At 53.9% G+C, this 24798-nt stretch overlaps 1 protein-coding gene across 9 annotated transcripts in view; it reads left to right on the top strand.

Moving 5' to 3' along the window:
• The window catches only part of RAB11FIP3 (RAB11 family interacting protein 3), a 79106-nt gene extending 54554 nt beyond the window's left edge, over positions 1-24552 (top strand). For 8 of the 9 annotated variants that reach the window (XM_038151292.1, XM_038151293.1, XM_038151295.1 and 5 more), the window contains 11 exons: positions 3548-3721; positions 7941-8075; positions 11036-11071; positions 13944-14037; positions 15487-15590; positions 17709-17849; positions 18672-18753; positions 21357-21494; positions 22418-22573; positions 22942-23082; positions 23800-24552. In XM_038151292.1, the coding sequence (XP_038007220.1) occupies positions 3548-3721; positions 7941-8075; positions 11036-11071; positions 13944-14037; positions 15487-15590; positions 17709-17849; positions 18672-18753; positions 21357-21494; positions 22418-22573; positions 22942-23082; positions 23800-23913 (1315 nt within the window). In that variant the 3' untranslated portion in view covers positions 23914-24552. The remainder of the gene's footprint in view (positions 1-3547; positions 3722-7940; positions 8076-11035; positions 11072-13943; positions 14038-15486; positions 15591-17708; positions 17850-18671; positions 18754-21356; positions 21495-22417; positions 22574-22941; positions 23083-23799) is intronic. The other variant, XM_038151294.1, reaches the window with a different exon arrangement.
• The last annotated feature ends 246 nt before the right edge of the window (positions 24553-24798 follow it).

The following is a 24798-nucleotide window of genomic DNA, read 5'->3' as shown; positions in this document are numbered from 1 at the left end:
TGGGGTCAGCAGGACAGGAAGGATGGGCTTGTTGGAGAGAGTCCAGAGGATGCCACGGGGATGCTCAAGGGACTGGAGCCCCTCTGCTCTGGAGCCAGGCTGGCAGAGCTGGGGGTGCTCACCTGGAGAGGAGAAGGCTCCAGAGACACCTCAGAGGTGTCCCTGACCCTAAAGGGACTCCAGGAGAGTTGGAGAGGGACTGGGGACAAGGGATGGAGGGACAGGACACAGGGAATGGCTTCCCACTGCCAGAGGGCAGGGCTGGATGGGATATTGGGAATTAGGAATTGTTCCCTGGCAGGGTGGGCAGGCCCTGGCACAGGGTGCCCAGAGCAGCTGGGGCTGCCCCTGGATCCCTGGAAGTGTCAAAGGCCAGGCTGGACAGGGCTTGGAGCAGCCTGGGACAGTGGAAGGTGTCCCTGCCCATGGCAGGGGGTGGCACTGGGTGGGCTTTAAGGTCCTTTCAACCCAAACCATTCTGTGATTCCCTGTTACCCAGGTGGGCTTGGGAAAGTCAAATGTCCTTTGGGTGCTCGGTCCAAGCCTTTTTCCAGATTGTTGAATGTGTGCAAATTCCAGGCAGCCAAACACTTAGTTGGATTTATAGAATTGAAAGGTTTGAAATGGGAACCTCTGGGAGTGCTGAGGGCTGGTTTTGGTACCATCAGACCCCACACAGGAGGACACCTCTGGTGCCCAGGGACAGCCAGGGAGTACAGTCCCCCCAGTGCAGCTGCTGGGCTGAATCAGAACTTCAGCATCACTTCTCAAGAGCTCTCAGAGCTCAACATACCTGAAATGGTTTGAGCTTAAAGCTTGTTTAGGCTGTGTGTAGTGAAGATTAGTTGGACTCTGGATCCTGAAGCTGCCTGAGCCTCGAGATGGGAATAGGAAATATAATTTACTGTCCAGGTTGAGGGTTTCCAGGTGCCTGATCAGATCTGCTTCTGTACAGTGCTTATCAAACCACAACCTCAAATTTAGAGTTCTGGACTTGAGTTTTGCTTCTGAATTAACAATTCCACCCCCTGGCTTCTATTCCTGGAGAGATTTCTACTGCTTTTGGTGAGGGTCTGACTCACCACAGGGATGGATGTGTTCCAGTGGATCCCACTGTGGAATATTGGTGCTTCTCAAGGGCAGGAGGAGTATGTGCAGATGCCCACAAGCTGGGCTGGATTTATTTGTGGTTAAATAGAGATCTGGAGGGTTGACATGTTTTTATTAGCGGGATAAGGGCAAATCCTTCAGATGGAGCAGGTTTTTTGTCATAAATGGCTTATCTGTAATCTTTTTTTCTTTCTGGTTTACTCCAGCAATCTGCTCATACTCCATTTCCCTCTCCTAGCCAGTGCATGGAGATAAGGGCATAGCCAATACCAATTTCTGTAATAAAGCAATATTATTATGATTTTTAGCCTAGAATTTTGGAGAGCAGAGCATTGTTAAACCCCCCAAAACACTGAGCTGTGGCTCACAGCCCTGTGGTCACTTTCACAGCTCAGTTGTTGCAAATCCCTCCTGCCTTTTCTCCAGCTTAATTTGAAAACTTCCATAGTCCTGGGCAGGAAATAGGGCTTGGCTTGGTGGTGAGGCCCTGGCACAGGATGCCCAGAGCAGCTGTGGCTGCCCCTGGATCCCTGGCAGTGTCCAGGGGTTGGCCAGGTTGAACAGGGCTTGGAGCAGCCTGGGACAGTGGAAGGTGTCCCTGCCCATGGCAGGAATGGGATGGGATGAGCTTTAAGGTCCTTTCAACCCAAACCATTCCGGGATTCTGTCTCCATGCAGTGAAAAGACTCTTCCAGGGGCAATGAGTCTGTGCTGAGCTGTGTCCCCTCAGGAGCAATGGACATCCCAGGAGCTGTGCTGGATGTGTTCAGGGTTTGCACCGGGCCTTAACGGGCTGCAGCCTTCTGGCTCTGCTGTTAAAAACACATGGAGCAGCATTCCCCACTCCAGGACTGTCACACACAGTGTTTTCCCAGCAGGAGCAGGGAAAGGGCTCCTTTGTCTTGCTGGGGGTCTGTCCCAGCTGCCTGAACCCTCCCCTCCCCAGCACCAATCCCCCGGGGTTATGGGGTTAAAGCCTTGAGAGGATTAGGCAGCAGCAAGCAAGTGTGAGCCTGGCACGGGCTGCCGTGGAACTCACAGCATTTTGGATGGGGCTGGGACATGCCCAGCTCTTTCTCTGCCATGCCAATCACAGAAATTGGTATTTTAGTCAAGCAAGGGCACTGTCCTGCAAGTCTGAGTGTCCCCAAATCCTGTGTTGCAGCTGCCAGTAGAAAAACTTGGTTTTTGGGGGGAGAAAGTCACCAGCCCAGTGGTGCCTGGGATGTTTCTGTCCTGTCCTGCTCTGCCATAATGGGACACATCACTCGCTCGGTGGAGTGGGTTGACCCTGGCTGGATGCCAGGAACCCACCAAAGCTGCTCTATCCCTGCTCTCCAGAGATGGACAGGAAAAGAAAATATAACAAAGGGTTCATGAGCTAAGGACAGGGAGAAATCACTCATCAAATACCATCACGGGCAAAGCAGACTCGAATTTGGGATATTAATTGAATTTATTACTGACAAAATCAGAGCAGGATAATGAGAAGTAAAATCAGACCTTAAAAAATTATTCACCCCCCCATCATCCCTCTTTCTCAGTTCCCCTCCTTCCCCACAGTGGCACAGGGAGATGGGAGTGGGAGTTGTGGTCAGTTTATCACAAATTGTTCCAGCCCCTGCTCAGGGAGAGGAGTCAGAGCCCTCCCCCACCCCTGTGTAGGGTCCCTTGCACAGGAGACAGCTCTCCCTGATCCTCTCTAACCTGAGTCCATCCCATGGGTTCTCCAGGAATGCTGCCCCGTGTGTCACTCTGCTGTGGGGTCACTCCTTCAGGCACAGCCTGGGTCCCCCACAGGGTCACAAATCTGACCAGGACCCTGCTCCAGCATGGGCTCCAAGGATTTCCATGGATCTGGAGGTCCCTGCCGGGATCCTGTCCCAGCACAGCTTCCCATGGGCTCACAGCCCCCCTCAGGCACCCCCTGGTCCGGGCCTGGGCTCCTGCAGGGGCTGCAGGTGCATCTCTGCCCCTCCCTGTCCTCCATGGGCTTCTGGGACACAGCTGCCTCCCCACGGGCACAGAATCTCAGGCTCATCCCAGGAATCTCAGGGCAATCTCAGCTCTGGTGCCCAGAGCAGCTCTTGGCCGTCTCCTGCCCTGCTCTGCAGAGCTGTTCCTCTCGAGTGTCCTCACCCCACTTTTCTCTGCACTCAGTTCACTGCCCCATCCCTTTTTTGTGTTTTCCCTCTCAAATCTGTTATCCCAGAGGTGCCACTGCCGTTCCTGGCGGGCCCAACATCAGCCAGCAGCAGGTCCACCTTGGAGCCACCAGGGATGGGCTCTGGACATGGGGGAACCTTCCAGCAGCTTCTCACGGAATCCACCACTCCCCTGCCAAGTCCAAACCCCATACTCCAGAAGGAGGATGTCCTGGATGCAATGGAAAGGCTGCTGTGGCCCCTCTCTAACATCTGCCTGTCTGTTCCCACAGGTCCCATCCCCACGAGCTGGCCCTGGGCTCCGAGCTCAGCCACTCCATCGTCACTGTCATCAGCGGGGAGGAGCATTTCGAGGATTACGGGGAGGGCAACGAGGCCGACCTGTTCCCAGACCCTTTGTGTAATGGGGAAAGCAGCTTTGGCAGCTCCTCCTTCCTCTCTCCCAGGTAATGCCCAGCCCTGGTGCTGCTTCACCAGAGGTGCCTTCACTCTGCTCTGTGGGACAGGGGTTTCCTTGGGATTTGCCAGCCAGGGGGACTGGCAGACTCTGGATCCAACAGGATAAGGAGTTTGGAAGTGGAAGAGGAATTCCCCCCTTGGTGGTTTCTTTCCCTGGTCAGTGCCTGTCCTGTGACACCCAGCAGGAGGTGGAAGAGTTGTCTGCATTTCCAGTGTCACATTCCCACTCCTGTTAGGGATGTCGTTCCTCACTGAACCTTCCAGGAGAGAAAACTACCTGCAGCTTTACCCCTGATCCTGCAGGATGACTCTAATGGTTTTTTCTCTTTTATTTTTTTTGGGGCTTTGATGCAATGTTTGGTTGGATTTACATGAGCCGCAGCAGCATTCCTTCTCTAGGGATTTGTAGAGCAGGAAGCAGGCTGTAGCATTTCCTCCTTGCTTTAGGGTCTGAAACCAGGAAAAAGTCAATTTTCCAGCCCAAGCAGAGTGGGCTGAGGAGCTGGTATGGTGGTACACAGCCCATCAATACTTACTTTCTAAAGTAAATTAGTAAAACTGGAATATCATCAGTGCTGAAGCCCACAAAGTGTCTGGGATGACAGGTGACTCTGGGAATGCGTTTCTCCATTGGAGGCACATCTCTGCACAGGGCAGGAGTGTTCCCTGCCAGCCACTGCTAAAGACAAAAATATCCTTCTTTCTCTTTGGAATGACACATTTGTGCCTTTCTGCAGCCATGTAAAGTCCTCAAAACTTCTTTTTTCCCCCTATCTTCCCAGCTTCCCAAGCCCCTTCACCGAGTTTGGACAATCTGGTTGTGCAGGGCTAGCAGGGAAGAGCAGGTCAGGGCTCATTTCTTTTTGTCTGGTGCAACAGCAATGTTGGAGGTGTTAATGGCAAATAGGAGAGTTGCTGTAAAGAATTCCCAACCTTTTCCTTTAGGAAAGCAGTGCTCCAGCTCTGGGATACCCTGCACAGTCTCTGATCCGTGCTTGTCCTTGGCTTGCTCCCTGCAGGAATGTAGGGCTGGCTGTGCTGGTGCTGTGGCACAGGAAGAACTCTGATTAAAGCCCAGCCTTGGTGTTCATTTTTCCTTGAGGATGAGCTGCCAGCCTCATCCAGAAGACTCCTGGCAAGAAAATACCCAGCTAAAGGAGCTTTTCACTCTCTTGAACTTTTTCTTTAACATCAGGCCAGAGCTCCCAGTTTGCCCACGCTCCCAGTGTTCCAATCTTGCTCTGCCAGGGCACCATCTCTCCTCTGCTCTGTCTCTGGATCTGATCCACACCTTATCCCATCTTCCCTCTGCTGGGAGGGGCTCGCTGGGCACGTGGCCACACAGGTTGTGGTGGTTTGCGCTGGAGACTCTCTGCTGGGGCTTGCTGGGGAGGGAGGCTGGAGATAAACCCTGCAAAGCCTCTGGAGTCAGGAATGTGGGGCTGTTGAAGCCGAAGGATTTCCTCATGCCTCTCAGTCTAGCCTCCCCTTGGATTATTGCTCTGTGTGTGAAGTCATTCCCTAAACATTCCCTGAGTCTGTGCAGCTCTTCTGACTTTGGGTAGGAAGGGACAGGACACAGGGAATGGCTTCCCACTGCCAGAGGGCAGGGTTAGATGGGATATTAGGAAGGAATTGTTCCCTGGCAGGGTGGGCAGGCCCTGGCACAGGGTGCCCAGAGCAGCTGGGGCTGCCCCTGGATCCCTGGCAGTGTCCAAGGCCAGGCTGGACAGGGCTTGGAGCAACCTGGGCTAGTGGAAGGTGTCCCTGCCCACGGCAGGGAGTGGGGTGGGATGAGCTCTAATGTTCTTTTCCACCCAAATCATTCCATGCCTGAGCAGCCCCAGTGAGTTTAGACACACCTGAGGGGACCCAGGCTGTCCCTGGTTCAGGCTGAATGGGGTTTTTTTGCTGTATTTTGAATACAAAGAACAGCATCACTTCTAAAGGGCCACATCACCACAGACCCTTTCCATGCTACAGGAGTTTCTAAATGGGAATAATTTCTAGAAATTCTCCTGCCACAACTCCAGAAGATGAACACAAATCCCAAGAGCCTTCAGGGAACACTGTGAGGTGCAGTGCTTCCCTGCCCAGTCCTTGTATTCTTGTTTGTGATCCCTCCTCTTGAGCCTTCCCTTGCATATCCATCCAGCAGGAAAAGCCTCTTTGCAGCTCTCAGTGGGAAATAAAGGGAAAAGCTCCTTGAGCCCATCCCAGCCACCAGGAAGCACCGAGGACCTGGGGAAGACAAATATTGCTCCAGGAGATGGAGAGGGGCACAGGGAGGCTCTGTATTGTAGAACCACAGAATCTGCTGAGCTGGAGGGGACCCATCAGCATGCTGGAGTGGGTGGGGATAGCCCAGGGCTGAGCTCTCACCCACTCCATGGGCAGGGAGCCAGGGCAGCCGGAGGCCAGGAGGATCTGCACACACCCCAGGAGCTGCCAGGCTGGCCTGGGGCTTTTCCTCCACACTTCTCTTCTCATGTTGATTAATGCTGGTTAAATTTGGGTTCCCACCTGGCCCAGGCTGCACCACCTGGGAAGGGAATGCACCCAAGAGCACCCAGCAAAGGGATGTCCCTTCCCCCAGGTGCCACACAGCTGCTGTCACCTCTTCCCTGCACAAACCCTGAACCACCGACCTGTCTGCTGCTGGGAGAAGGGTATCCTGGGGTCAGACCTGTCCTGAGGAGCAGGGGGAATGGTTTGCAATTGAATTTTTTTTCCAGGAATGGGAAGAGATGATAATTTGGCATTTGCTGGTGTCCAGCCTGTCTTGAGGGGGCTGGGAAATACTGTACAGACATCACGGACCCCAGGCCTGACCCTGGGCTGGGAGCTGAGCCAGGGCACCCTCAGGATGCCCGGGCCAGGAGTTTCTGGTGTGTTTGTGTATCCCAGGATTCACTGCCCCTTCCTGATGCCTGTTGGGTTTATCTTGCTTGTGTTTGCTCACATCTTTACCTGTCTCTCTTATGGAACTGCTTGAGTTTTTCACTATTTAACCCTTCTTTGATTCACATCCGTGGCTTCCAGAAGCACGTTGTCCTACAGGAAGGATTTGTGGAGTCTGGCTCCAAATGAACACAAACCATTTGCTGTTGAGAATCCCCTCTGTCCTGCCCAAATCACGAGGAAGTGTCTCCCAGCTTCCCAAGCTCTGAAAGTCCTACAGACCCCCATGGCCCTTCCTAAATGGCATTCCCTGCAGGAACACAGCACTGCTGCTTGGCTCCTCTAGGCTGTGCTTTGGAGGAGTGAGGTGTTAAACTGCACCTGTCCGTTTCATCTTGGCTTAAAACTGCAGTCAAAATCTGACTCTGTGCTTTACTAAGGCAGGTCTGCAGCAGCACAGCTGCTCTGCTTTTAAAGCATCACATTGAACAATGGGACACTGACCAAAGGATCATAGAATCCCACAATATCCTGAGTGGGAATAGACCCACCAGGATCATCCAGTCCAACCCCTGGCCCTGCAGAGACACCCCAACAATCCCACTCTGGGCATCCCTGGCAGCACTGTCCAAGCACTCCTGGAGCTCTGGCAGCTTCGAGACTGTGCCCATTCCCTGAGGAGCCTGGGCAGTGCTTCCTGGGGGAAGGAGCTTTTCCTAAATTTCAGCCTAAATCCCCCTTAGATTCAGCCCTGGCTCACGGCACCCAGCCCTGCAGTGTGCCAGTTCATTCTGCACTTACTGAGGCAAACCAGGGGCCTCCTGAGACAAAGTGCCTGGAAGAGCCTTGTTGGAAGATAAACTTTGCAGTGGTGTAGGTTTGTGGGAAGCATTTACCTCACCTGCCCTGGGCTCTTGGGGATTGAGATTGGCTCAGGGGTCTGGAAAATGTGGGCCAAGCTCAGCTGCTGGGAGTCTCTGGGAGGAGGGTGATGAAGTATTGCTAATTACCAACTGTATAAATTCTATTGAGGAATTACAAATTATCAATTAGCTACCTATCGTTATAAACTATTCTAAATTAGAAATTATCTATATATTATTATAAGCAACCCCACATTGGCTTTAATTTGGCTTTGAAAACCATGGTGGGAGGCGGCCCAACCCGCCCTGAGATTTAATTCAAATTTCATCCCTCCCACCAAAAATTCCCCTACCTTGAGGTACCCTCAGCTTGTGGAAGCCACGGCTGCAGCTGCTCCCTGTGCCTTCTGTGCTGTTGACGTGACCCTTGTGATCTCTCTAGCACCAATCCGCTCGCTGCGAAACTGCACAGCATTCTCGCAGATGAAGCTTTTGAGTTTTACTGTAGCCAGTGCCACAAACAAATCAACCGCCTTGAGGATCTTTCTGCTCGCCTGAATGATCTTGAAATGAATAGGTAACCGGGTGTGCATGGCCATCCCAGCCTGGGGAGGATGTTCTGGCTGGGAAGGCTCTCCTTGTCTAGCACAGCTTTTCCCTCACTCCGTGCTGGTGGGGAGGGGATGAGTGTCACCCGGCCACGGGAGCCTCTGCAGGTGCTCCAGGAGGTGGGGAGCTCGTGGAGGGTGAGCAGGAGGTGCCTTTAGTGCAGGCAGGGGGCTGGCGGATAAGGAGAGCATTCCCTGCCCTTTGCATGCCTGTGCATGGTGGGTTCCACGGGAGCGGCGAGCTGGCCGTGTGCAGTATTTCTGTCACCAAGGAAAGACTGGGAGTGGTGTGCAAGGGCAGCCTGGAAGGGCAGGGACGGCCCATCCTCCCGCTGCAGGAACAACCTGAAGGCATCAGACTGCTCCACAGGCCGCCAGAGCAGTAAAATCTTGTCTCACCCAGCTTCACCCACAGCCTGCCCACCCCGGTGTCACCATGGGCTGGGGAGATGTGACAGACACCAGGAACATCAGGAGGTTTTGAATGGAGTTTTGGAGGTCTCCCAGGCAGCAGCTGGATGTGTTGTCTGACAAGTGGAGAAGGATTTCTGCCTGTTGATTTGTTCATTCAGAGCTGGTTGCAGCCCTCTGGGTGGAAGGATGGTGGCATTGGTGATAAATCTTTCTTCTCGTGGCTGTTGTGGCTATTCGGACCTGGTTCTTGTCATGTTCTTGGTCTCTGACTATCCTTTGCAGGGACAGTGAGATCTGGGAGCTCTCCTGGTCTATGGGAGGAGAACTGGAAAACAAATAGGAGCTTGAATTTCATTCTTTTTAATGAGAAAAAAGGTCTCTCCCTTTATTTTTCTTGGCTAAATACTTGTCTTTGCTGTGGGAGGCCTTGAGGGTCAGCGATGGGTCTCAGGTTGTGCAGGTATTAAGGAGAACACTGGTTTCCCTGGAAGCCCCCGTCCATTTCAGGTTTTTCCACCACATCTACTGCAAAGCTGAACTAACACCTCCGATCCTCCTGTGATGGATGGGATTTCCTGTGGAGCTTCTCTGTCCCGTGGTCATGGTGGGAATTCCACAGGCTTTGATTTGCCCTATGAGAAGGTGCAATTCCTCCATCTGTGTTCAGGGTTTCCCAAGTACAGATTTACTGGGAATATGTTCCAAGGGCCTTTGGGGAAGGTGCAGTGCCCCCTCTTTGTGTGGTGTGGATGGGAGGTGTCCTGTGCAGTGTGCAGGACCTGCTGCTCCTCCCTGCATCACCACGGACGTGAGGCCCTCAGAGCAGGGGACGAGTCCTGGAGCAGCAGGAACTGCACTAAAATCTGGGACAAGCCTGAAGACACCTCCTCCAGGGGATTCTGGCAGCTGGGATGAAGCCCAAAGCACCCCAGCACAGCCTCACTCGTAAGAACTGCAGGCATATAGATCGTGTTTTGTAATTGGAATGAACTGGGGAGCTTGCTCCCAGCATTGAGGTGTGCTTCCTGAGCCCACAGCGTGGGAAAGCAGGGAAGACTCCTCCAGGAGCTTGGCATGAAGTGGTTTGTGCTTCTGTTTTATTCCAGTGCCCTTGCTGGTGTCTCAGCCTTTGGACACTGCAGGTGCCATCGCTTCCCCAGGAGATTTTTCCAGAGGAAAATATTTTCCCCCCAGTGCTGGGGCCATTCCTTACAATTCCTGGCAAACACCAGGGCCTGACCTCCTCCCCTTGGGCGTCAAGCAGCCTTGAAGCCCAGCCAGCAGCAGCTCTTGTGCTCCCTGGAAGTCTGGGATTTGAGGATGCACTTTGACCCGAGGGCTGGTCACCCTGACAACAGCCCCCAGTCAGATTTGGGGGTTGCTTTACAAAGCAAATTGTCCTAAGCTATTTTTAATCCCTCCTTCGAAGAACTCATGTTGCAGCTCCAGGCAGGAGTGGACTTCCAGAGGATTTTATTTGTTATTTTTTCCTAAAACTGAGCTAAGCACCAGGGAATGCAGTTGCTGCTTCTTGGATTGGAGCTGTTCCTGCTGCCATTGCTGAGTGAAGATTTGGTGTGGCCCGGTGGCATCTTGTGACACCAGCGTGGATGGAAGATGAGGAGTGAGATCCAAGCCCTGTCCACTTCCCCAGCACCAGTCAGGACCAGAAGACTGGAAGGAGCATCTCAGCAAGGAGCTGGTTCTGGAAAAGGCTGGCTTTTCTCAGCAGGAAGAGCCTGCAGCCTGTCCCCTGCAGGTGGGACACGGTGACACAGCCCTTGGCTGCCCGTGCTGTGGTGACACTGATCCCTGACCGCTGTGGCATGGTGGCAGCTGGCTCAGACATGGATCCAAGGAGTGATCTCTGTCAGTTATCCATGAGAAGAAGAGCTCATCCCCCTCCCCAGCAACTGCAGCAGTGCCGTGCTCAAAATCCAGCCAGGGACACCACCAACAGCTCCCGAAGCCTCTGAGCCAGGAGCAGGCAGCACTTCCCTGGTGATCCAGAGCCCAGCAGTGGGATGGTGGCTGTGGAAGAGCAGAAGGATGGATTGATCCAGTGGGATCATGGCTGGATCATGTGGGATCATGGCAGAAGGATGGATGTGCTGTTGGTCCCCAGTCCAGGGGAGCTCCGGGGGTGGCAGGGGTGCCCTGGGGTGCAGGACATGTGGCTCAGTCTGCCATCAGCACTGGGCTGGAGCCCCCCCAGCCTCCCTGCTATTCTTAGCTCTTTCCTTGGGGATCGGTTTTCAGGCAGGGATCAGCAGGAGAGCAGAGCGTGGCAGGGGGCAGCGAGCTCTCCTCCAGCATTATTCCATGTGCTTTGTTATTCCTTGTTGTCCAACACGGGAGTGGCCCCTCTCCTGCCCTTTCCAGGGGTTTGGGGGTGCATGCCAAGGGCTCCCTGCCAGAGCAGGGGATGTGCCCTGGAGTCCATGCAGTTTCCTGTTTCCCTGGCTCTCCACTGTCAGCTTTTCTAACTCTTTCCTGTTTTTTCTTCATTTTGCAGCCCCAATAAAAGACTTTCCAGCAAGAAGGTGGCAAGGTAAGCTCATACTCCTGCTGTTGTTTGCTTGATCTGTGTGAACTGCTGGCTCCACAGAAGGAAAACTCAAAATAAGCTTGGAGAGTTGTATTGCTGGATATATTCCGTAGTGCTGGAGAAAAGTGGGTTTAATTCTGGGATCTTTTTTCTGGAATGGGGGTTTCTCACTTGTGCATACAGCTGGAGGCTGCTGGCACCCTGATTCCTTCCAGGAAAAATTGGGGGGGCTTTTCCTCACACTCTGTCCTGCCAGTACCATAGCAGGGGGCACATGGAGGAGGGAAGGAGTCTCTAGAAGGACATATCCCTCTGGGATATGTCCCAGTCTGGGATCCCTCCCAGTATCACCGTGTCTGTAGAGTTCTGCAGGGCCAGACCAGTCAGTACCCCCACCTGGAGGGATTCTCCAGCACCCCAAAAATTCCAGCTGCCTCAGACAGCTCTTGGTTCTGTTTTATTTCACTCTGTGTCACCCTCAGCCCTTGGCTTTGTGGGATCAGCTCCCCCTGCTCAGTCAGGGGCTCTGGGGCACCTGGGTGGGCTGCAGGTAGCTCTGGTTGAATGGTTTAACCCTGGTTTAGCCCTGGTTTAAGCCCAGGTTTAATGCTGTGCTGCTTCTGTCCTGCACAACCACCTCGTGTGATGTCAGTCACCTTTTCCGTGTGGGCATTGTGACTCCTGACTGCACAGGGATGTTGGATGTATTGGGTATATCCGGGCAGTTTGCTGTGGATGTCTGGAGCAGAGGGTCCTTCCCTCCCCTCTCAGTGTCACCTGGTGCTCACCTTTCCTCTCCCAGCTCCCTCATTCCTCCTGTTCCATGCCATCCTGATTTTAAGGATAAACTCTTACCTTGCTGTTCTGCCTCTGCCACTCTCAGGAGGGAGATTTCCTTCTGCACTTGCTGGATTTCTCTTGCTGGTTTCCCAGCAGGACAGGGACACCGAGGAGAAATGGGCAGCTCAGTTTGGGAATGTTCCTGTTCCTGACACTCACTCTGCTCCCTGTGCTGACCCAAGCAGCTTCCCTGCACCTCTTCCTCCCTCTGTGCTCTCACACCTTTCCCTTCTCCATTTTTCCTGCACTCAGCAATCTCCCCTGGCACAGTTCCCCTCCTGGAAAGGAAGCAGATCCTCGATATTACATTTCCTACTTCCACTCATCTTACTTTCTAGAGCTTTGTTAAAAACACTGGCAGGAAGGAGGGCTGAGGGGAGCAGCCTGTCCCCAGGTTTCCTGTTTTAAGGCTCGTTTTTGTCCCGGCACAGATAATTTTGGGAGGATTTGAGTTAAACTTTTGGTAACAGAGATACCCTGTCTTACGGGGGATTGAGCCCTCCTGGCCCTTGGCTTTTCTGAGGCAGGGATGTGTGGGCTTGTGTAAATATTAGTTAATTCAAGAGCAGTCAGGTTTGGTTTGTGATAAGGAGGGAGATAACAGGGTTTTGCCCAGCCAGATCCTTAAGCTCAGCCCAAAGCAAATCCTTTGTTGCAGATACTGTAATTAGTGAATAATCCCAAAACATTTGCTTTTAGAAAATTGATTTTATTTTGGTAAGGGCTCTTTCCTCATTTTTCTTATCCGGGTTCTGCTTGTGCCAAGAAATCTCAGCTGCTTAAGCCCTGTTGTGCTTGGCACGATTTAAATGACAAATGTGCCTGAGACTTTAAAATCTAAATATAAACCGAGGGTGAGGATGCAATCAGGCTGTGGTCTCTTGGTAAATGCCAGTTGTGCTTAGTGAGTCCTGGCATGAACACACTGTGTGCTGGGAGGAATTTGAGAGCCAGTGGTACAAATTCCTGGGAAAAACTGGGGTTTAAAGAGACCTCTGTGGTTTTGTCATCCATCCCCTGCTCAAAGCAGGAGAGCAGAGTGTTCTCCTCCTGCCTGGGGTGCCAGGCTGGAACACACCCCCATCTCCAGGGCAGCCGTGCCAAGGGAGCAGCCCCTCTCCAGAGTGTCCTTTAGCTTGTCACAAAGCTGGGACACCGAGCAGCCCCTTCCCAGAGTGTCCTTTAGCTTGTCACAAAGCTGGGACACTGAGCAGCCCCTTCCCAGAGTGTCCTTTGGCTTGTCACAAAGCTGGGACACCAAACAGCCCCTCTCCAGGGTGTCCTTTAGTTTGTCACAAAGCTGGGACACCGAGCAGCCCTTCCCCAGGGTGTCCTTTAGCTTGTCACAAAGCTGGGACACCAAACAGCCCCTCTCCAGGGTGTCCTTTAGCTTGTCACAAAGCTGGGGACACCGAGCAGCCCCTTCCCAGAGTGTCCTTTGGCTTGTCACAAAGCTGGGACACCAAACAGCCCCTCTCCAGGGTGTCCTTTAGCTTGTCACAAAGCTGGGACACCGAGCAGCCCTTCCCCAGGGTGTCCTTTAGCTTGTCACAAAGCTGGGACACCGCTGTCACGAGGCCTCGTTAATAATTAGCTCACCCAGGCTGGGGGGTCACAGCAGCCTCAGGGGGGCTTGCCCCCCTCCCTCCCCTTACACCCCACTTCTTCCCAGCCTTATCAGCATTGGGAGTACTCTGGCCTTTGCTGGATAATCCACGGCCTTGGGACAGGGCTAAAGAAAGAAAGTGGGAAGAGGGAGCTCTTATCTCTTCCCATTCCAAAGAGCAAGAGCGACGATCCCGGTGTGAAGTCCCGGGAGCGTGTCCACGTTGGAGCGCTGGATTTCCCGGGAGAGCTCGGTGGTGAGGGGACATGCAGCACTCGGAGGAGCGGTGCTGACAGATCCCTGCGCGGAGGCTCAGGAGGGCGGGAGGTGGCGGGCGGGCCAGCCGCTGTCACCTGGTGTCGCCATGGTGCCGGTGCTGGGGCTGATGCCGGTGCTGCTGTGGGTCGGGGTGGTTTGTCTCTGTTTCAGGCAGCTGCACCAGACGAGCTCGCTGGCCGTGGGGGTGATGGAGGAGTCCTACCGGGAGAGCCTGGAGTGCACCGACGAGGACATCACCGACAAGGTGGGGCCTCCTTCCCTCCTGCCCTCGGCCTGGGCCATCAGGGTCCAGCTGGTGGTGTGCTGGCACCCTGAGCTTTTCTGAGATGTTGAGAGGAAGGGGTTCTAGGGTGAGGTCTGTGTTACCCTGCAGGGTTCAGTGCCTCGCGGCGCTGCAGTGTTCCCAGGCAGGATCCGGCTGAAGTTCCTCCCTGTGCAGATGGGACATGGGGAGCCTTCCCCATGGAGGGGATGGAGGAGCAGAGGAGCACTCCAGGTGCTGTGCAGGCCCAGGAGATGACACTGGATCTTCTCCAGGGGCAGTGGCTTCCCCCAGAGTGCTGGGAGGAGGAATGGGCTGTTCACAGGCAGCATTTTCACTTCTCCTTCACACAAGATGATGTTCTCAGGTTCTGCTTTTCTGAGGCAACTCGCCCAATGTGAAACAGAAACTTCCTCTCCTTCCAGCACTCTGCGTGTGCTGTCAGGATAGAGCTGATTTTGTGCTGGTGCTGATGGGTTTTCCTGGGATATTACAAGAAAAGAGTTGTAGGATAAGATGGGAACACAGGAAAGATTCTGTTTGAGTATTCCTACTTAGAAAACAGGGAAAAGAAGCTATGGGAAAGAAGCTAAGATTGTGTAGATGTCTACTGAAGTCTGAAACTTCTTGGAAATGGCCTTTCAGTTCTGGAATATGAATGTCCTGAGAAGCTGTGTGTGAAAGAGGAATGTGTATGTGTGTAGCTGCACTTGGAAATAATTATAATGCAGGGAAAACCTTTAAAAATAAATAAAAATCAACATTTTTCCAAGGGGAAGTTGAATAAAATAGTTGGGTTCCTTAAGGCATTTGACTTAGGAAACCTTTGATGGAAAAGGCACTGCTGGGAAAGGCCTTGTGTGTGTGCATGGCCTCTTTAATACTCCCATGTCTTCTGCCCTTCTCCCAGAGCCAGGGTTTGGCTTTTCTAGACATGCTCCTCATTTCTTCTCCCCCAGGATTGTTTTATATGGAATTTGAATGAATTGAATGCAAATACAGCTGGAAGAAACCCTGTACAGGTACAGGGAGGAAATCCTGACATCTGGTCCTTCCCCACCTGCTGGCATTGATCCCTCCATCATCTGTAAATTCAGGGTTTCCATCCTGTTCCAGGCACTGAGGAGTTGTCCAGCCTCAGGGCTGCACATGGAGCTCTGGAGATCCACCAGGATCTTTCCCTCTAGACTCCTTTTAGGATGCCATCAGGAAGGGGTTGATGGAGGGAAAGAGTGAAGTGTTTGACCCCAGACTGGTACACGGGAACCATCAGAACCTGGGAAACCGGGTGGAAAAGGATGTTTTAAAGGGATGCTTTAAATCAAGGCACGACTGCCCAGTTCCAGTGGGAACCCTACATGTTTGGGGATGCTGTGGGGGCTGCTCTGGGTTTGAGGCTGCCCAGAGGCTGATCCATGTCCCTGCTGGCAGGTGGTGTTCCTGGAGAAGCGGGTGACGGAGCTGGAGAAGGACACGGCTGCCAACGGGGAGCAACACAGCCGCCTCCGGCAGGAGAACCTGCAGCTGGTGCACAGGTGAGAGCCTCACCTGGGGGGCCTTTCCCCCTCCTCGTGCTTCAGCTCCCTTCCCAAATCCAAACCACAGCCCTTCCCAGGGATATTGACTCCATCCCAGATGAGAACAGGACACAGTGGCGTGGAGATTTTATATTTTATGGGCTTAAGTTCTCTGGAGCCCCAGGACTTGGCTTTTGGTGATTTTTACATATGCCTTTTAATTGCTGGAGCAGTGTCAGGGGGAGTCAGGCTGGAGATCCAGGAAAGGTTCTTCCCCCAGAGGGTGCTGGGCACTGCCCAGGCTCCCCAGGGAACAGGCACAGCCCCGAGGCTGCCAGAGCTCCAGGAGAGTCTGGACAATGATCTCAGGGATGCCCAGTGTGGGATTCTTGGGGTGTCTGTGCAGAGCTGGGAGTTGGAATCTATGATTCTTGTGGCTCCCTTCCCACTCAGCATGGGTGGTTGTTGTTGTTGTTGTTTGTCTTTTGTTTTTTTTAATATACTTCCCTGTTCCTTGTGTCCCTCCCAAAAGTCTCTGGAACTCTGGGTCTTGGCTTTTTAATATTTGTATTTATATTTAAATTTACTATCTTTTCCTGCCCCACATGCCCCTTCCAAATGGTCTCTGGAGCTCCAGGGCTTGCCTCCTGCTGGATCCAGGCTGGGGTGCAGCCCTTTGGATCCCACATGATGTAATCCCTGTGTGTGCTAATCTGCCAGGCTCCTCTCTCCCAGCAGAGCTTTACCCTGGGCAGATAAACCCAGCACAGTTTATCTATAGGGCTGTAATTCTGTTAAGTAACAGTCGTGTCAGGGAACCGAGCCACTCAAACACAGGTTTCCCTAAGCCCTGATAAACTTGGGAGTGAGGGAAATGTTTTCACTTCAGCAGCTTGGCCCGGAAGTGTCAGCTGGCTCTGGGTGAGCTGGGTGCTGGGGAGGGTGGGATCAGCTGGGAAAAGCCTTCTCCTGGGCAAAGCCACTGCAGAAATTCCAGCTCCCAGCCCCATCCCTGCAAGTGCTCATGGCCAGGTTGGACAGGGCTTGGAGCAACCTGGGATAGTGGAGCCAGGCTGGGAGAGCTGGGGGTGCTCACCTGGAGAGGAGAAGGCTCCAGGGACACCTCAGAGCCCCTGCCAGGGCCTCAAGGGGCTCCAGGAGAGCTGGAGAGGGACTGGGGACAAGGGATGGAGGGACAGGACACAGGGAATGGCTTCCCACTGCCAGAGGGCAGGGATGGATATTGGGAATTAGGAATTGTTCCCTGGCAGGGTGGGCAGGCCCTGGCACAGGGTGCCCAGAGCAGCTGTGGCTGCCCCTGGATCCCTGGCAGTGTCCAAGGCCAGGCTGGACAGGCTTGGAGCAGCCTGGGACAGTGGAAGGTGTCCCTGTCCACGGCAGGGAGTGGGGTGGGATGGGATGGGATGGGATGGGATGGGATGGGATGGGATGGGATGGGATGGGATGGGATGGGATGGTCTTTAAGGTCCCTCCCAGCCCAAACCCTTCTGGGATTCTGTGATCTGCAGTTCTGCTGGCACACAGGGAAGGTGACCTGCAGATCCACTGTTTTTTGTTGGCATCACAAGAGAGTGAAAAGAAGGATTGAGGCTGTTGCCTTTTCTGTGAGCTATGAGACCACTTCCTGCTGGAAACAGCTGAAGGAGGATTTCTCTGCCATGGCTACTGCATGTGGAACCACAAACCCTGGGATTTGTGTTTGGATTAGAAGCTCTTAAAGGTCTTTTGCAGCCTCAGTGACTCTGAGATTCCCATTAAGAGATGTGTATGTGTGTGGCTGCTCTTGGAAATAATTCTAATGCATAGAAGACATTTAAAAATAATGAAAAATGGACTTCTTTCCCAGGTGGAAATTGAGTAACATGCTTATGTTCCTTAAGGCATCTGACTTGGGAATCCTGTGATGGAAGAAGTGCTGCTTCTCCTGCTGCATCTGCTGGGATGCAGTGAAGCTGTTTGAGATGGTGATTGGTGTGTTTTCCCTGGAAGCTTGTTCTGTTTTACCATCTGCTTCTCCCAGCTCACCTGAGGGGTGGGAAAGGGAGTCTGATCCCTGCCTTGGGATGGCAGCCTGCTCCTAAGGACAGTTTAATCCCCTCTTTGTCCTCTCTGCAGAGCAAACGCGCTCGAGGAGCAGCTGAAGGAGCAGGAGCTGAGGGCTGACCAGACCCTGCTGGAGGAGATCAAGAAGCAGAGGGAGCTGCTCAGCAAAATGGAGAGGGAGAAGAGCATTGAGATCGAGAACCTGCAGGCCAGGTGGGGCTGGGGGGGCAGCTCTCCTGGAGCCACCCCAGAATCTGCCCAGGCAGCCTTGGGGGGACACAGGGAGGCAGGCAGGAAGTTTAGTGGCTTCAAGGTGTGACTAAAGTCACTAAAACACTAAACCCTGAGTTTTGGTTATTTCTCCCTTTGGCCCACTGACCTAATCTTGGATTTTTTATTCGAGCTGCTCTGATGCATTTTAAGTTTAGCTCCCACCCTTTATTCATGTGCCTGCCCTGCACTGTGGGGATGAAGAGGGGATCTGTTAATGCTTCTTCCCATAAATGACCCCTTGGAGTACTTTTAGTGCCCAGATGTTTTCCTCCTTGATGGAAACAGGCAAATACCTGGGAAAGAAGAATCCTCCAAAGAGGCAGCGTCCCAGCCAGGGTGCTTCGAGCTGGATTCCAAAGGAAGAGGTGGGGTGGGAGAGGTGTCAGTTATTTGACAGGGTATTTCCAGCTTTCCCAGAGTGTTTTGCTGTTGTTCATCCCATGCAGTCCATGGAAGGTGCAGACAGTGGGGTTTTCCCTGGGAATGCAAACCCAAAGCCCTCTATGACCCCCTATTCTGTTGTCTCTGCTGCTGAGGCTTGTGCAGGGACTGAAAAAACCCTTGGAACAAGGAATAGCACTGGAGCTGGTGGATGTCAGCATTGTGTAGATGCCCCTCTCTTTCCTCTGGCAGCAGAAATAGCTCAGGGTTTGCCTTGAACAGATGAATCCCTGCTGGCCTCCCTTTGGTTTCATATTGCTGAGGATGTTTTCTCCCCCACGTGGGATGCTGGGATGAGTCTCACACCCGTTCCCTCTGCAGGCTGCAGCAGCTGGATGATGAGAACAGCGAGCTGAGATCCTGTGTCCCCTGCCTGAGAGCCAACATCGAGAGGCTTGAGGAGGTGAGGCCAGAGGGTGCCTGGTTTGGGGATGAAATTCTGGCTTTGGGATGAATTTTCATGAACACGAGATCCATGTAATGTAACAAACCAGTTGCTTCCATTTTCCAGTCACTGCAGACCCCGCTTTGAACAGCACTATCCCACACAGTTATCCTTGCAGTTTCCCACTGTTCAGCCTGGAGCTGGGAATAAACCCCTGATAAATCTCTGTGGCAGTGCCTGCTCAGGCGGGGACTCGTGCCCTCTTGTGGAAGCTTGTCCCCATCCCTGTCCCCATCCCTGTGGCCAGTCCATGCAGGGGAGCAGGGATGCTCCATCTCCAAGCCCTCGGATTTGTGAGTTGAGTTTCCAAGGATCCCTGTCACCTCCCAGCTCCTCTCACTGTCACCTTGCTCAGGATCCAAGGCCCTGCAGGGCTGAGGCTTCCCGAGGCTCCTTGGGATGGGCAGGAGCCTCACCTTCAGGGATAGTGTGGGTTGCAGGTGGGACACCTGGAACAGGGGCTGCATTTTGTCTCTGCCAAGCTTGGGGCAGAATTAAGGTTAAAATTGAACTGAGATCAAACCTCCTCTCCCAGCTGAAGGGCCTGAGGCATTTTATCCCAGTTTAATCCCATGGGAGAGCTCTGCAGCTCCATCCTCCTGATGTGGCCTTCATCTGCCAGAGCCTTGTGAGCACAGCTGAGGCTGGGGGCAGGAAAACCCCAGTGGCTCTGAGGATAAATTCCCTGCCATGCTGTGTTTCAGCCATGGGAAGTTGGTTTTGATCCCGCAGAGCTGTTCTCCTTTCCTCCACAGTGAATGTGTGAAGGAGGAGCAAGAGCTGCACTCACTGCCCCTCCCTGCCCAAGAGAAGCCTGGCTGATGAGCTGCTCTCCTGTCCAGTGCCCAAAAATCAGGATTTTGTTGTCAGTGTTGCCCTTCCTGCTGGCATGGTGCCTTTGGTGCTGCCATGGAGCAGGACACCCCTGAGCTGTGGAGTCTTTGCTTCTTTTCTGCCAGGGTCAGGATTAAATCACAAGAAGGTATTTCTTGTTCAGACTCAGATGTTTATTAGTTTTTACCTGTGTCACAGTCTCACAAACCCTGAGTTCTACAGCACTTCACTCTAACAAACTAAAAATGAAGCCTCATCTCTCTCTCTCTCTCTCTACAAGGCCTTTTAAGGCTAAACTGTCTGATTAAGAAATGACACCTGAATTATTTTCACTTTTAACCCGATAACCAACCACCTGTGCCTGCAATGTGGACTTTTATCCAATTACACAAAACCACCCAAACCCATGGAGAAGAAGGACCAGCCTCCCCCCTAAAACCTCCATCTTGCTTTATAGATATGACTATATTCTAAACCCTTAAACTGTGAGTTTCCCCCCCTGTGATATTACACACTTCTATTCAGACTCCACACCCACAATCCCAGTGCTGTCATTCCAGTTTGGAAGCTTCTCCACGGCCTCAGGTCAGTGCAGTGTTCTCTTGGGGGTCAGTGCCTGTCAGCACAGAAAGTCTGAAATTCTCTGCAGCCAGGGTTCCAACATGGAGCCAGCATCTGGAGCTCCCCCATGGAGCTGCTCCTCAGCCCTGTGTGCCACAGGCCATGCATCATCAGCACTGCAGGGGGTCCTGTGGCATTTGTGGAGTTCTGAAAGCCAAAACCTTCCCCATGGGACTGGAAGCTGTGAGCCCAGGGAGATTTGGAAGGGCAACAATGGTAAAACTTGTGGCTTGAGGGAAAAGACAATTTATTAAGTAAAGCAAAAGCTGTCCACAGAAGCAAAGCAAAACAAGGAGTTAATTCACTGCTTCCCAAGGCAGACAGGTGTTCAGGCATCTCCTGGAAAGCAGGGCTCCATCATCAAGCAGGGAGTCTAACGGTGACTTGGGAGGACAAATGCCATCATTCCAAACACCCCCTTTTTCTCATTCTTCCCCCAGCTCATACTGGTGAACATGTTGTCATATAGTATTAAATACCCATTTTGACTTCTGGGATCAGCTGTCCCAGCTGTGTCCCCTCCCAGCTCCTTGTGCACCTCCAGAATCCTTGATGGTGGGTGGAGTGAGAAGCAGAAAAAGCTGGTCACAGGCAGAAGGTGCTGCTCTAGGGGCTGTTGGCGTCTTCACCTGCATCCCAAACATTCAGCCAAGGCTTTGGGGAGGAGAAGGGAACAGAGCTGGGCTGTGTGTTTTACATCCTGGCTTCAGCTGGTCTATTCCTTCTTGGATCAGTCCTCAATTCAAACCTTTCATGTCTGAAACCAAGAGGGAGGTAAAGATCTCAGATTCAGGAGTTTTCTGAAATCCAGACATAAGGAGCCTTATGATTTAATGTCTCCCCTTGGCCTGGAGCCCGTGCTGGCCCCAGCCCATCCCACACCAGCATGGTGCTTCCCAGAAAACAGCACAAGGGTGGATATTCATGTGGATTCACTCTGGAGCCATCCCTGACTGCCTCCCTCAGTGCTGCCAAGCCCCAGGCTCTGAGCAGATGAGATCCCAGCAGGCAGAGCCTCCTGGTGCCTCAGGAGAGGAGCGTTCCCTGCGGAGCCAGCGCCCAGCCAGGCCCCAGGGCCTCTCACTGGGCTGCTCGTGTCCTTGCAGGAGAAGCAGAAGCTGCTGGATGAGATTGAGGACCTCACTGTGCAGCTCACAGAGGAGCAGGAGAAAAAGAGGAAGATGGGGGACAAGCTGAGTCAGGAGAGGCACCAGTTCCAGAAGGAGAAGGAGTCGACGCAGGAGGTGAGTGGAGTCTGGGCCTGCCACAGCCCCGTGCCCAAAATCTGGGAATGTGGCCTTGGCAGCCTCTCCAGAAATGGGTGCCTGAAGCACCGAGTGCTGCCTGGGCAGTGGGAAGGGGTTCAGCAGCTGAGCTGCAGCACCTCAGTCACTTGTGCTGCTCTGGAATTCATCCAGCACTGTCCCTGCAAGGGGCTGTGCCACCCTGGCCCCTTCCCTTCCTGCCTGGAAGCAGCAGTGGCAGAGGCACGTGGAGCCAGCAGGCAGGAGCAGAGGGCTTAGAGCTGAGTGCTTGGGGGCTGGATCACACCTTCCCAGTGCTCCCATCATCTGTGCCTGCTGATTCCAGCTGGAGGCCCAAGCAGGGCTGGCTGTGGTGGCAGGAAAAGAGCTGTGGCCCAAAGTGGAATTAGTTGTCACCGTGGTGTCACTGAGGGCTCTGGGGTGAGGAGGCGACCCAACCCTGCAGCAGATTTGGGGAGGGACCCACATTGCTGGGGGATGTGTGCTGCTGCAGACCCAAACCAGCATCTTTGGCCCTCAAACAAGGTCCTTGCAGGACGGTGTTCATGTATTTCAGTAGCTCCCCATCTCCTGCTTGCTGGGGGTGTGAGGGAGGAAGAGGAAACCAAATGCCCCCCAGAAAGGAATTCAATCATGGAATGGTTTGGGTCGAGAAGGATCTCAAAGTTCACCTTGTTCCACCCCCTGCCAAGGACAGAGACAGCTCCCACTGTTCCAGGGTGCTCCAAGCTCCATCCAGCCTGGCCTTGGACACTGCCAGGGATCCAGGGGCAGCCACAGCTGTGGCCAACAATCCTGCTGCAGCAATCCATGGAGCTGCTCCCACAGCAGCCACATCCAGAGGGTGCTGCTGGATCTCCCAGGCCTGTGGCACTCAGCTGTCCCCTTGCCTTGCTCTGCAGCTCATCGAGGACCTCAGGAAGCAGCTGGAGCACCTGCAGCTCTTCAAGCTGGAGGCAGAGCAGCGCAGGGGCCGGAGCAGCAGCATGGGGCTGCAGGAATACAACAGCAGGACACGGGAGACTGAGCTGGAGCAGGAGATCAAACAGCTCAAGCAGGTAAGGAAGGCTGGGCTGACAGGGAAACGGTTCCCTGATGCCAAGGGAGGACCAGCAGGGTCTGGGGGCTCTCTCCCAGGGGATGGAGTGGATCCAGGAGTCCAGTGCTGTCTTGCTTTCCTGTCCTGGGAAAGGGAGGTTGGTGCTTTCTCAGGGACAGCAGGAGCCCTTCTCTCTCTGCTGTCCCCTGGATCTTCCCAGTGTGTCTCATGCTTCCAAATGTTCTCCAGGCTCTGCTGAGATGGAGGCAGCAGCCCATGTGCTGTTCCCAGCCCTGTGTGAGCTGTTAGGGTGAAAGCCCATGTCTGCCTTTGCTGGTCTGGATCAGCTCTGAGCACCAGCAGCATGTGGTTTGTGTGTGTGAACAGGATAACAGGAACCTGAAGGAGCAGAACGATGAGCTGAATGGGCAGATCATCAACCTGAGCATCCAGGGTGCCAAGAACCTGTTCTCAGCCTCCTTCTCCGAGTCGCTGGCAGCGGAGATCAGCTCTGTCTCCAGAGATGAGGTACGTGCCATGAGGAGCTGCAGGCTCACACTGCACCTTCCTGGGTGCCTCCACCTGGCATGGCCTGGGAGGAGTGGATGTGCCCTGCCTGTGGCCCAGCCCATGCTCAAAGTTCCCCTGAAAGCTGGCAAGAGCAAAGAAATCCCCACACAATTATCTGTAGAGCTCTCAGGACTTACCCTGCCTGCCAGCCCTCCCTCCTGGGAACGGGGAAGCTGCTCCTTGCCCATTTGCTGATTCTGGAAGCTCTGCTTTGCCTGCCCTGGGACAGCCTTCCCCTTCCAGGACAGAGCAGCCACCACGGGCTGTGTTCATCAGTGTGGAGCTCTCTTTAAGTCCCTGGGAGCCAGGACATTCCCCCTGGAGATCCCAGCTTCTCCAGCACATCTTCTCCCTGAGCACTAACCAGGGGTGGCTGAGCCTGCACAAGCACTGGAATTAAATCTTTAACACCTCAGGAAGTGGGGAAAGACACCTGGATATTTTGGGGATCCAATGGAGATGTGATGCACTCTCCAGGGCCTCATCAGGCTGAGAGCTTGAGGAAGGACAGGAGTGAGCAGAACCAGTTTTTCCCCAGCCATTTAAGCAGAGTCAGGAATGTCCTAGTCCAGAGTGAAGAACCAGGGAGTCAGCCATGGATGCACAGAGCCACGGGAAGCCCTGAGCAGGGTCAGGCAGTGACCTCTCCCTCCCTCTCTCTCCCCTGTGCTGCAGCTCATGGAAGCAATCCAGAAGCAAGAGGAGATCAACTTCCGCCTGCAGGACTACATTGACAGGATCATCGTGGCCATCATGGAGACCAACCCCTCCATCCTGGAAGTCAAGTAATGCAGCCGGGAGGATTTGGTGCTCTGAGAGGATGAAGAGGGACTCCAAACGTCTTTGCACTTGATGAAGGCACAAGGAAGCCTCAGGTCGGGGAGTGACTGAGCCACGGACCAGGGAAAAGGAAAACCAGCAGCCAGGCTTTGTTGTCTGACTCCGTTATTTTGAAGCCCTCCTGGCTGTGGAGGGGTGAAAGGGAACCTGGAGAAGGAGCTCAGGAAAGGGACACTGCAGGAAGTGCCTGTGGCGCTGGGGACTGTCCCGACAGGCACCGCCCCTCCGAGGGACGCTGCGAGCCGCGGGACATCGCCGTGCAGATGGAAGCGACGGCGCCGCCTTTGCCCCGCTGGCCTGCCCGGCCGAGCATCCGCTGTGCCAAAGTGTCCCTGACACACTCACCGGGCAGAGCTGGCAGCCAGGGAAGCGCCTCCCGGACTCGCACAGGGTTGGGGTTTGGTTTTGGTTTGGGGTTTTGTTTTTTTTATTAACTTAACGCAAATGGCCTCATCCAGCTGGCTCGGCCCATCCTTGCCCCGTGCTGCTGCTGCGGCCGGCTGCGTGCAGAGCCCTCGGTGGCTGCGGGGGCAGCCCGGGGCTGCTGGGGACAGGGCGTCAGCACACTCGGTCACTCACCTGCCTCCTTATTTATTTTTGCTGTCTGTGGCTCAGTACTGTCGGCACGTCTCGGCATCCCGGCTCCGCTCCCTCCTCCTCCCTCCTCCTCCTGCCGGGCTCTGCCGCTGAGGTGGCTCCGGGAGGAGCTGTCACTCGTCCCCACTGGGGACAGGCACGCGGGCTCTGTCGGCACCGGGGCAAGGCTGCAGCGCCTCACCCCGCGCTGGAGGCCGGTCCTGGCCGCTTCTCCTCATCCCGGGAGGGACACGCAGC

Source organism: Motacilla alba, chromosome 14, assembly GCF_015832195.1.
Source record: "Motacilla alba alba isolate MOTALB_02 chromosome 14, Motacilla_alba_V1.0_pri, whole genome shotgun sequence".
Taxonomy (NCBI): Eukaryota; Metazoa; Chordata; class Aves; order Passeriformes; family Motacillidae; genus Motacilla; species Motacilla alba.
This window is presented reverse-complemented; position numbering and strand designations above follow the sequence as displayed.